Genomic DNA, 11,613 nt, shown 5'->3' with positions numbered 1-11,613 from the left:
CCGGCAGAGGTGGACGGGCAGCAGCGGGAACGTGCTGCATTTCCAGCTGCGCTGCTCCCGCAGCGTGGCAGCCAGGCCGTGCCGCATCCTGCTGAGCTCCTCCTGCACGCCCGGGGCTCGGTGGCCCTGACACCCCATCCCCTGCGAGCCAGGGCTCCCGGAGAGCAGCACGAGCCTCGGTGCCAGCGGCTCGGTGGCCCACGGACCGCCAGGATCCTGGAGTTTACCCTGTCTGTGCTTCCCCTCCCGGTGCGAAACCGCGGCTCTGCAGCCCCCCGAGGTGCTGGGGGGGTCCGGCAGGCTCCGTGTCCCCCCGACTCGTGCCGCGCCCGTGCGTGTGACACCCGCGTCCCTCAGCGCCCCCGCGCTCCTCTGCAGGACCCACCGAGGCCTGCACGCGCGTGGGGGCACACACGGGGCTCACACGCGTGTGCAAACCCGCACCGCCCCCCGCACCACATCCACCCTCCACACCCCCCCCCCGCAGCCGTGAACACGAACCCAAAACCCCCCTAAATCCCCGAAACGCCCCCCGTGCCCCTGCGCGCCCCACTCCACGCGTGTGACACGGGCGGGGAGCGGGGGTGGGGGACACATGCACACACCCCCACACACACCCCGGAGCGCGACCCCCCCCACCCCGTGTGCGTGTGCACCGCTCGCCCCCCGCCCCCCGCCGCCCCCCCAGCGCTGCAGCAGCGGCCCGGGGGTCACCTCCTCCCCGCACACACGGCGGGGGCGGGAGCGGAGGAGCGGGGAGAGGGGAGGAGGAGGAGGAGGAGGAGGAGGAGGAGTGTGCGTGTGTGTGTGTGTGTGTGTGGGGCGGGGGGGGTGTCCCCCCTCCGTGCCCGGTGCTGTCACACCGCCCCGTGCCCGGCGCTGTCACACCGCCCCGCTCCCGGCGCATGCAGCAAGTGCCCGAGCGGCGCGCGCCGCCGCCGCCCCCGCGCCCCCCGCTCCCCCAGCCCCCCCCTTCTCCCTTCCCTTCCCTTCCCCTCCCCACCGCATCCGCCGCCGCCGCCGCCACCGGGGCCCGGCGCGCTGCGCGCCCGCTCCCGGCCCCGCGCCCGCTCCCGGCCCCGAGCGCTGCCGCCGCCGCCGCTGCCGAGCTCCCCCGGGCGCGCCCGGGCACCGGCTGCCGCCGCCGCCGCCGCTCGGGGATGGCCAGCCCGCTGCTCGCCGCGCCGCGCCGGGGCTACACGCGCTGCTAACGGAGCGCAGGTAAGGGCGGCCGCGACCCCCTTGGCCCGCGGGCCGGTATCTCCCCGCTCCCCGGTGCACCGGCACTCCCCCGTTACCGGTGAACCCCCCCCCCCCAGCTCATTCCCGGTGCGGCGGCTCCGCTTCCCCCCCCCCGGGCGCGGCGCAGCGGGGGCGGCAGCTCGCCGCCGATGCGGGCTGCGGCGGCCGGTGCTGCCGGTTGGCAGAGCCCCGGTTCCACCGGGGAACCCTCCCCGCCAGCAGCACCGGCTCCCCCACCCCAACCGCGGCCAACTTTCCTGCTCCGGCGGCGGGGCTGCGGGAACGGGAGTTGCAGCCGCGCCGCGGCACCGCGGGCGCCCCGCTCCCGGTGCTCGGGGCCGGCAGCGGCGTCTCCGGGGCGGCCCCGGCCCTGCCGGGAAGTTGCGCGGGGCTGCGGCGGCGCGGAGAGCTCGGCTCCGGGGCTGGCTTGGAGCCGCGGCGTGCCCGGAGCTGCCGGTGCCCCCTCCCGCTCCTCCGGTGCTCCCTCCCCGCTGCTTTGCCGGTTCTTCCCCCCTCTGCCGGTTCCCCCGGGGGTCCCGGTCCCCCCTCACCCGCCGCTCCCTCCCGCGGGGCGCCGATCCCTCCCTCGAAAGCCGCGCCAGGCTCCGGCAGCCCCACGGCGGAGGGGCCGCACGCGTGTCGGCGGGCACACGCGTGTTCCCGGGCGCGCGTGTGGCACCGCGGTGCGCCGCGCAGCCAGGCCACGGGCGGGTGCGGGGCTCCCCGCTGCGGGCACACGCGTGGATCGCGCCAGCCCGGCCAGCGTGGGCTCGGTCACCGCGCGTTGTCACCTCGGGGGGTGACACCCTGGGGACTCTGGCACGCACCGGGGGCGGTGGCTTGTGCGGCGGGTGGGTTCGTGGGTGGCTTTGCCGCCCTCCCCTGCGTGCTGGGGCTTTGTTCGGTGCCGGCGCGGGGAGAGGGGGGGGGACCCTCCGTGCCACGGCACCCCGGGGCCCGTGGGCGTGCGGGAGGGCACACGTGGGCGCCCGGCGTGTGCCACCGCGGGCACGTGCGGCAGGCAGGTGGCAGCCGGGGCTCGGGGGGACCTGCAAGGGGGGGACCCCGCCAGCCTTGGGGTTGGTGGCACTGACGGTGCCAGCTGTGCCCCAGGCGTGCGGCCGCGCCGGTCACTTGTTGAGGATGGGGATGGTTTTTTTTTTTCCCCGCGGGCGGGGGCAGCGCGGGGGGCTCTCGGCGTGCGAACAACCCTTGGCTTTTCTAGGTCATGGCACTGCGAGCTGCGCTGGCTGGCGCCCGGGGCCGCCGGTGAGGCGGGGAGGTGGCCCCGGGGTGACAGAGCGCCTGGCCCGGGGTTCTGTCCGGGGCGCACGTGGCGCTGGGCTGGCTCTGGAGCTGCGGCACTGGGATTGTTCCCAGTGGTGGGGGACAGAACTGTCACTGCCTCCAAGGCCGTGGCTCAGCTCAGGGGGGTCGTGGGGAGGCACCCGGCTCCGTGGGCTCACGCGGGGAGGAGCGGGGTGGCGCAGCTGCTGTCACTGTCACCGTCACCGTCACCTGGCCGCCCTCGGCGGGGAGGGCGCGCTCCCCACTGCCGGCAGGGCTCCTCGGCCGTGGCGCGGTGGCGGTGGATGTGGAGCTGGCAGCGTGGCAGCGCCAGCCCCGCCGTGCCAGAGCTCAGGTCCTGGCAGCGGCTCCTCTCCCTGGCCTGCCCGGTGGCTTGTCAAGCCTTGTCACCGGCCCCTGCTTTGATCCAAGGAGCCAGGATCCCACAAATTCTGGCTGTGCTGGAGAGAAAATGGACACGGAGCCGGCACAGCGGGCGCTCGCGCTCCGACCGGGAGAACCAGCAGAACCAGCTGGCAGAACCAGCTCCCCTCTGGTTCTTCTCAACCCCTCCGAGGATCTTTGGCAATGGAATCTTCTGCCTGGAGTCTCTCCCTGCCGTGCTGGAGGTGGCACCGGGGGTGCCCGGCTCTTCCCGGGGCGCTCACGGCTGGTGGAGAGCTCTGCCCCGGTGCCAAGCTCCCGCTCGCCGCCGTGGGAATGGACGGGACTTCCACGGCCAGGGTGTCCCCATTGCTGCCAAACCCCACATCCCGTGCTTTCCAGATGGGATGGGGGCTGCAGGATGGATTCCCCACTTCCCGGTGCCTGGAGGAAGATGATGCTCCAGCCCCGCTCCAGCCCTGGGCTGCTGCGATGCCTCAAGGCTTCTCCATGGGAATTTGGACCGAGGCCCTGCAAGCTCATTTCCTACCACGGGCCCGTCCCCTAATGGGGACAGGGCTGGCTCGGGGCCACCTGGCTGGGCTGCCGAACGTCAGAAGCTCTGTAGCTCCTCGGCGCTCGCCAGGGCCATCGTGTCCCCCCTGCGCTGCTCCGGCCTGCTCCTTCTCGCTGTCTTCCAGGAGCAGGATGGAGCCGGGCCCCTGCTCCCCCCCGGAGCACCTCGGAGGCTGGGTCTGGATGCGACGGTGGGTACAAGAAAAAAGAAATCCCCTTTTGGGTTGAGCACAGATCCTGCTGCCGGCACCGGCACTCAGAACCCCCCTTTGGAGCCTTCCTGTGTTTCCCAGCCCTCCAGAACGGAGCTGACGGAAAAGAAGGACCCGCATCCCAAGGATGTGGATGGAATTCCTCGGAAGAGGCCGTGAGAGCGCCGTGGCTGCTGCAGCCCCTACAGCCCGAGTGGGGGGCTTTTCCCCCAGGGACCCCCGAGCCGTGCAGGGCCGGGGGGAGGCGGCACGCGCCGTTCCCTGGCGGAGCAAATCCCTAATCCCGGCCGAGGTTTTCTCTGCGCCGTCTCCCGGCCTTGCTTTTGGAGTGGAGTTTTACCAACAGCAGTTAAGTAAAATAAATAAAGAGGCCTGCGCTTGCCAGTGCTCGCGAGGCCGCGCCAGGGATTGGCAAAGCGGCACCATTAATTACAGCTCGGCACCGCTGCCAGCCTGCCGGCTCCAGGAGAGGCCGTGGCAGCACGCCGGGGAGCCAGAGGGAGAAGGGAGAGACGTGGAGTCACGGAAGGGAGGGAAAACGTGGTGCTGGACGCTGGGGGAATCGTGCCAGAGCGGGTGGGAGCCGCTCGGATTTCACCGTCCCCGCGTGTGCCCTGCGGGGATCCGCGTCCTCGGGCTGGAGGCTGGGATTGCGGGGAGTTTTTCCCAGGAGTGGCGCTGATCTGTCGGTGGAGGGGCTGGGAAGGGCTCAGGACGCCGCGGCTCAGTGCTGGGGGAACCCACGGGGGTGCTCTGGAGCCCCCGGGTGCCGCTGAAGAGCCGGGGAAGATCCTGGGGGTTGCAGGGTGGGAGGTTCTCGCAGGGACGGAGCCCCAGGGCTCTGCCTGTTCCTTTTGGCAGGGAAACGAGGCTGTTCCACCCAGGACGCCCCAGCCCTTCCTGACTTTTTATTCCTTTATCCTAAGCCGTGTTCATGTTAGGAATTTTCATGCATCAGTTGTTTTTTTTTTTTTTTTCCTCTACGGATTTCGTGTTTTCTACAGGCTGTTAAAAGAACAGTTGGGTTAAAACCCACATCCCTCCACCCCCAAATCTCCTTTGCTCTGCCGTTAATCGTTTCTCAGATTACTGATGCCGAGGGGTTTAGCGCTGCCCATTTATCGCTTCTTTTGGGGGGTTGGTTGGTTGTCCCCGGCTTTTCCTGGCTGGAGACGGTCGCGATCTGGGCTCCTGCCGTGCCGGGATGATGGAGCTGGAGCGGGATCCGGCCAAAATCCGGGCAAAACACCCTCAGGGAAACAACCTGTTTGTGCGTCGGGAGCAGTGCCGTGCCGCGGCCAGGGGGAGCCGAGCCCGGGCCGGATCCTGCTCTTCCCGGAGCGATATTCCAGCAGGGATGGGAGAGCGACGGCGCTCCGAGGACGGGGGAAACCCGGGCCGCCGCTTCCTCCCGCCCGGCCTCTTCCCGGCTCTGTGATGGCTCTTTAAAAGCTTTAATTAAAGCTTTAAACCCACCCCCTTCCCCGCTCCCGGGCGGGAACAAAGGCGGATGGAAGGGGCTGGAGCGGGCGCCAGGCTGTGCCCGCCGTGCCCCGGGTGACATCGCCGTCCCCGGGGAGCACCAGCCGCCCCCGCAGCGGGGTTCGGGGTCCCTGGGTGGTCTCCAGCTGCCCCCAGGGACCCGGCGGCGCTGCCGGGTGGTTCGGGAGGCGGCGGGGGCGATGCCAGCGCGGCCGTGCCCCGGCACCGAGGCCGGGCCGGGCTCCCCCGAGCCGGAGAACGCAAGCGGTGACGCTGCAGGGCTCCGGGTCCCCGCCGCGCTGCCGGGGGCGGGTGACGGTGACCCCCTCGTGGTGCCACCGCCGGGTGACGGGGTGGCCCAGATGTTAAATATCTCCTCGGCCCGGCTCGCGGCTCGGTGAAATATTTTCACTGCAGCAGCAGCGGCGGCGGCGGCGGCGGCGGCGGCGGCTGGAGCGCTGCGGGGAGCGGGGCTGGTGCCGGGGGAGCTCTGGCAGCTTCGGTTCAGCTCCGAGCAGCCGCAGCCCCGGCGGGTTTTGGGGCTGGGAGGAAGCTCCCCGTTTTATCCCAGAACACCTGGATCATGCGTGCCTGGAGAGGTGAGGCGTGGGCTGTGTCCAGCCCCGAGCCTTCCAGCGGCCGGCTGGGCAGCGGGTGGGATGGATGGATGGATGGATGGATGGATGGATGGATGGATGGGTGGATGGATGGATGGGTGGATGGACGGACGGACGGACTGATGGTGGTGCCGGAGCGTCCCTGCTCGCTGCTCCTGGGCGAGGGAAGCAAGCACCATCTTGTGTCCCTGCCAGGCTGCGGGAGCCCCAGGAGCTCGCTGCAGAGCAGCAGCGTGTCCCTGCCTGACCTCCTCCTCCTCTCCCTCCTCCTCCTCCTCTTCTCCCTCCTCCTCCGTCCCCCCAGCCCCGGCTCTCCCGGAGCAGCGGAGGGAGCTGCGACTCTCTGGGGGACCGCAGCTCCTTGGTGGCCGCTGGAGCAGCGCCCGTGCGGGGATGCCCGCGGTGCTCCCCGCTCCGGCTGCGCTTGGAATTCGGCGCTTTCGGGTCTCTCCTGTTGCGTTTCCCGGGGTCTCCGGCTGGACGGAGTTACTCCCGGGAATTGGGGGTTTCTTCTTCCCCAGACCCCCCTGCTTGCGCTGGGGAGCTCCAGCCCGGTCTGCTCCCTCTGGCTCCATCCCATCCCCTCTCCCCCGTGCCCTGGAGGGGGGCAACGCCAGCACCGAGCCCCCGCCCCGCGCTGCCCGGGCGGCGGGAGCCAGCGCCAGCCTGTTGCGTGAGAATCGGGATATTTTTAGCTCTCTAATGTCCCCGGAGCGGCTCCAGCTCAGGCTCGGCCGAGGCTCCGTGTCCCTCCCGATGAGCCGCGGGATGCCCCGGTGTCCCCAGCCGGGCCGGGGGTGGTTGGGGAGCAGGATTTGCTCTCTGGGGTTGGGGAGGAGCATCCCCGGCACACGGCTGGGCGGAGGCGAGCGGCGACCTCAGCGATTTCGGAATCCACCTCTGCCACGGCACCTGGCCCCGTGGCCACCTCCTGAATGTCCCCCGCTGTCCCCAGGGCTCTCCCCTTGCCGCCGCTGCCCCCGGGCACGGGCTGAGCGATGCTGACACGTGCGCGGTGGCCTCGGCCTCTGTAGAGCCGTGCTCCGGGCTCACTTAATAAGGCCACCGCGTGCATTATTTTATTAATGAGGTATTAAAAAGCTTTTCGCGGCCATGCTCTGCATTCCCGGAGAGGTATCCAAGAAATCTGTACCGAGCTGTGGCTGCTCACGCTGTGCCCGGCTCTTAGGACAGCTGTGGGGGCACCACGCTGCTGGGGCGTCACCGTGCACCCCCAGCACGTCACCCCCGAGCTGCCAGCCTGTCCCCACCAAGCTCCAGGGCACCAGGATCAGCTCCAAGGGGTTTTGGAGCCCTGTCTGATGTTGTGTGGTGGCTCCTTGCCCAGGCTGTGCTTGGGGCGGTGAGCCGAAGGTGAGTGGGGGGTCACTGCAGTGGGGACCTGTGGGGCTGGGTCTCTGTTGGGGTGGTTTTGGGGTGAAGTCCTCGCTCTGTGCTGCTCTGTCCCCAGCCTGGGGTCTCACTGGCGCAGCAGGGAGGGTCCTGTAGACCCCAAAAGGTGGCAGATGGGCACACGGACCAGGAGGGGACACGGACCGGGAGGGGACGTGGGGTAAACCGGGGTGCTGCTCCCACAGCAGCCGGGCTCAGGGCGGGGTGCCGACCCCCAGCCAGGCCTCTGTCCATGCGTCCGTCTGTCTGTCCGCAGGGCAAATGCCATAGGATGACCGCTGCTGGTCCCCTCTTACTGGCTGTGATTTCGTCTGTCCTGTGGCTCACGCGGGGCTTCGACCCGGCTCCCAGCGCCTGCTCCGCCCTGGCCTCCGGCGTCCTCTACGGCTCCTTCTCCCTCAAGGACCTGTTCCCCACCATCTCCTCCGGCTGCTCCTGGACCCTGGAGAACCCCGACCCCACCAAGTACTCGCTCTACCTCCGCTTCAACCGGGAGGAGCAGGTCTGCACGCACTTCTCGCCCATGGTGCTGCCGCTCGACCACTACCTGGCCAACTACACCTGCGACCCCCGGGGCGAGGCCAGCCCCGCGCCGCCCCGCCAGCGCCCGCAGCAGCAGCAGCAGCAGCAGGAGGAGGAGGAGGACGAGGAAGCCGAGCTGGAGCTGTGCGAGGACGCGGGGCCCTTCACCTTCCTGCACTTCGACAAGAACTTCGTGCAGCTGTGCCTGGCGGCCGAGCCCGAGGCGGCCCCGCGGCTGCTGGAGCCGCAGGCGCTGGAATTCCGCTTCGTGGAGGTGCTGCTCATCAACAACAACAACTCCAGCCAGTTCACCTGCAGCGTGCTGTGCCGCTGGCTGGAGGAGTGCCTGCAGGCTCCCGGCGCCCGCCGCTGCGGCTTCACCCACGCCGGCTGCAGCTGCCAGGCCGAGAGCCCTCCGGCCCCACGGCGCAACGGCACCCGGCCCCCGGCCCCCGCGCCCACCCCGGCGCCCGCCGAGCCCGGCTGCTGCCCCACCGAGCTGCATTCTGCGAGTGCCAACGGGCTGGACCTGCCCGAGGTGCCGCACGGTGAGCGGGGATGGAGCCCCGGGGGCCGCCCGTGGTGGTGGGGAGGGTGGGTTCTGCCTGCGTGTGGGGAGTGGGGGTGTTGGGAGTTGTGCGCGGGGTAGGGAATTGCGTAGGGGATGGGTTGTGGGGCTGGAGGGTGCGAATGGGGCACTGGGAATGGAGCAGGGAATTGTGCAGTGGATGGATCCTGGGGCAGGAGAGTGCCAATGGAGCACTGGGCACGGAGCAGGGAATTGTGCAATGGATGAGTCCCGGGGCTGGAGAGTGCCAATGGAGCACTGGGCATGGAGCAGGGAATTGTGCAGTGGATGAGTCCTGGGGCTGGAGAGTGCCAGTGGGGCACTGGGCATGGAGCAGGGAATGTGCAGCGGATGGATCCTGGGGCTGGAGAGTGACAAGGGAGCACTGGGCACGGAGCAGGGAATGTGCAGTGGATGGATCCTGGGGCTGGAGAGTGACAAGGGAGCACTGGGCACGGAGCAGGGAATGTGCAGTGGATGGATCCCAGGGCAGGAGAGTGCCAATGGGGCACTGGGAATGGAGCAGGGAATTGTGCAGTGGATAGATCCTGGGGCAGGAGAGTGCCAAGGGAGCACTGGGAATGGAGCAGGGAATGTGCAGTGGATGGATCCCGGGGCAGGAGAGTGCCAATGGAGCACTGGGCATGGAGCAGGGAATGTGCAGTGGATGGATCCCGGGGCAGGAGAGTGCCAATGGAACGCTGGGAATGGAGCAGGGAATTGTGCAATGGATGAGTCCCGGGGCAGGAGAGTGCCAATGGAGCACTGGGAATGGAGTAGGGAATGTGCAGTGGATGGATCCTGGGGCTGGAGAGTGCCAAGGGAGCACTGGGAATGGAGTAGGGAATGTGCAGTGGATGGATCCTGGGGCTGGAGAGTGCCAAGGGAGCACTGGGAATGGAGCAGGGAATGTGCAGTGGATGGATCCTGGGGCAGGAGAGCGCCAATGGAGCACTGGGAATGGAGCAGGGAATTGTGCAGTGGATGGATCCTGGGGCTGGAGAGTGCCAAGGGGGCACTGGGAATGGAGCAGGGAATTGTGCAGCAGATGGATCCTGGGGCTGGAGAGTGCCAAGGGGGTACTGGGAATGGAGCAGGGAATTGTGCAGTGGATGGAACCTGCTTGTGTAAGCTCTGTGGAACTGGAAAGTGCCAAATGGGAATTGTGCATGGAGCAGGACACTGAGAAATGGATGGATCCTGGGGCTGGAGGGTGTTAATAGAGCACTGGGCATGGAGCAGGGAATATGTGCCAAAAAAAATCTGATGGATCCTGTGTGCACTCCTGGGGTAGGATTGGTGCCAGCTGAGTGCTGGGCAGGGAGCAGAGACTCATGCCGTGGATGAATCCTTCCCAGCTCATTCCACAGGGCTGGAGGGCTCCACACTCCTGCTCTGCATGGAGCAGGATGGTGCTGTGCATGGAGCAGGGAATCCATGGGATGGGAGAATCCTGCCTGTGCTCACTCCTCAGGGCAGGATGGTGCCAACTGAGCACTGGGCATGGAGCAGGGAATCCATGGGATGGGTGAATCCTGCCTGAGCACGCTCCCTCAGGGCAGGATGGTGCCAACTGAGCACTGGGCATGGAGCAGGGAATCCATGGGATGAGTGAATCCTGCCTGAGCACGCTCCCTCAGGGCTGGAAGTTTCCGATGGGGCTCTGTGCATGGAGCAGGGAATCCATACAAAGTTCAAATCCGCGGAGCCGCAGCTCGGGCGGCTCAGCCGTGCCTGGGGATGCCAGAGTGACCCCACGGCTGCCAAGGGCCGAGTCCACGGCTGCTCTGGCACATCCCACGTGGCTCCCAGGCATGGAGCAGGAGCAGGAGCCGACGCGCTCTGCCTCGGCGGAGAGGCGGAAAACAATTTGCAGGTAAAATGACCCTTTCCCGTGGCAAATTACCCTTGACTGCTGCAGCCCCGGCGCTTGTTATTCCAGGCAGGATGTCACGGCACGGCGGCCGGGCTATTAACCAGGCGGAATGAGGCCATTTGCTCGTTCCGGGATTGTAGGAACGGCCGGGGATAAAAAGCAGCCGGCACCGGGATCGGGCTGCCGGCGGCGGGGCCGCCTCGCCCCGGTGCTGCCCGGCGAGGCGATACGGGGATTTTGGGATGCAGCTGGCCAGATGTTCCCGTCAGCAGCCTCGGGGTGATGCGCGGGCAGGAGCAATCCCCAGCTGGGCTGCGCGGGGTTTTTATCCGGCAGATTGGGTGGAGAGGCCGGGCCGGGGGTGTGGAGATAATTTCATTGGGCTTCGGCATTTATTTCAGGAGCTAAATGTCATTACGGGCAGATCCCCCACTAAATCCGCGGTCCGTTACGGCTCTAAATCGCCTCATCCCGAGGGGAGCTGCTGGAGCTGATTTCATCTCACGGGGGCTTTTTTCCCGGTTTTTTCCCCCCCTTTAAACCCCACTCCCCGGGGGTGATGAAGAGCCCAGCACCGGGGGCAGGCGCCAGCCCCAGGGTCCCCGAGGGGTGACACCTGCCATGGCCACGGGGACTCGGGGGGGAAACGGGATCCAGGATGGAGAAACGGGATCTGGGATGGGATGGAGAAACAGGATCCAGGATGGGATGGAAAACTGGGATACAGGATGGGATGGAAAACTGGGATACAGGATGGGATGGAAAACTGGGATACAGGATGGGATGGAAAACCGAGATATAGGATGGGATGGAGAAGCAGGATCCAGGATGGAATGGAGAAGGAGATCCAGGATGGGCTGGAGAAATGAGATCCAGGATGGGCTGGAGAAGGGAGATCCAGGATGGGATGGAGAAGGGAGATCTAGGATGGGCTGGAGAAGCAGGATCCAGGATGGGCTGGAGAAGGGAGATCCAGGATGGGATGGAGAAATGAGATCCAGGATGGGATGGAGGAGCAGGATCCAGGATGGGATGGAGAAGGGAGATCCAGGACGGGATGGAGAAATGAGATCCAGGATGGGATGGAGAAATGAGATCCAGGATGGGCTGGAGGAGCAGGATCCAGGATGGGATGGAGAAGCAGGATGCTCCTCCAGGGGATCCAGCACATCCCCAGGGGTGGCTCAGTGGGATTATTCCCCCCGAGCCCGGCACAGGGCGCTGGCCAGGGTGGTCCCTGCGGAGCTGGCCTGCGGGCTCCGCGCCACATTCCTCCCCTCGGGCTGCGACGGCCGCAGCGCAAACTCCGGCTCCTTCTCCAAATTACATTTGACATTCGATTAAAGGCCGGAGCGCCCGGAGGCTCGGCGTTACCGCGGCGCCGGAGCCACGGGGGGCTCTGCTCTGCCGCCGTCCCCCCCGGGTGTCGCCGCG

The 11,613-nt window shown here is 67.7% G+C and overlaps 1 protein-coding gene across 1 annotated transcript in view; it reads left to right on the top strand.

Moving 5' to 3' along the window:
• The first annotated feature begins 1,161 nt into the window (after positions 1-1,161).
• The window catches only part of ADGRB2 (adhesion G protein-coupled receptor B2), a 31,561-nt gene continuing 21,109 nt past the window's right edge, over positions 1,162-11,613 (top strand). The window contains 2 exon segments of the mRNA XM_058423557.1: positions 1,162-1,221; positions 7,470-8,283. Of these exon segments, the coding sequence (XP_058279540.1) occupies positions 7,485-8,283 (799 nt within the window). The 5' untranslated portion in view covers positions 1,162-1,221; positions 7,470-7,484.

The sequence above is a fragment of the Hirundo rustica genome, chromosome 25, assembly GCF_015227805.2.
Source record: "Hirundo rustica isolate bHirRus1 chromosome 25, bHirRus1.pri.v3, whole genome shotgun sequence".
NCBI classification, from domain to species: domain Eukaryota; kingdom Metazoa; phylum Chordata; class Aves; order Passeriformes; family Hirundinidae; genus Hirundo; species Hirundo rustica.
This window is presented reverse-complemented; position numbering and strand designations above follow the sequence as displayed.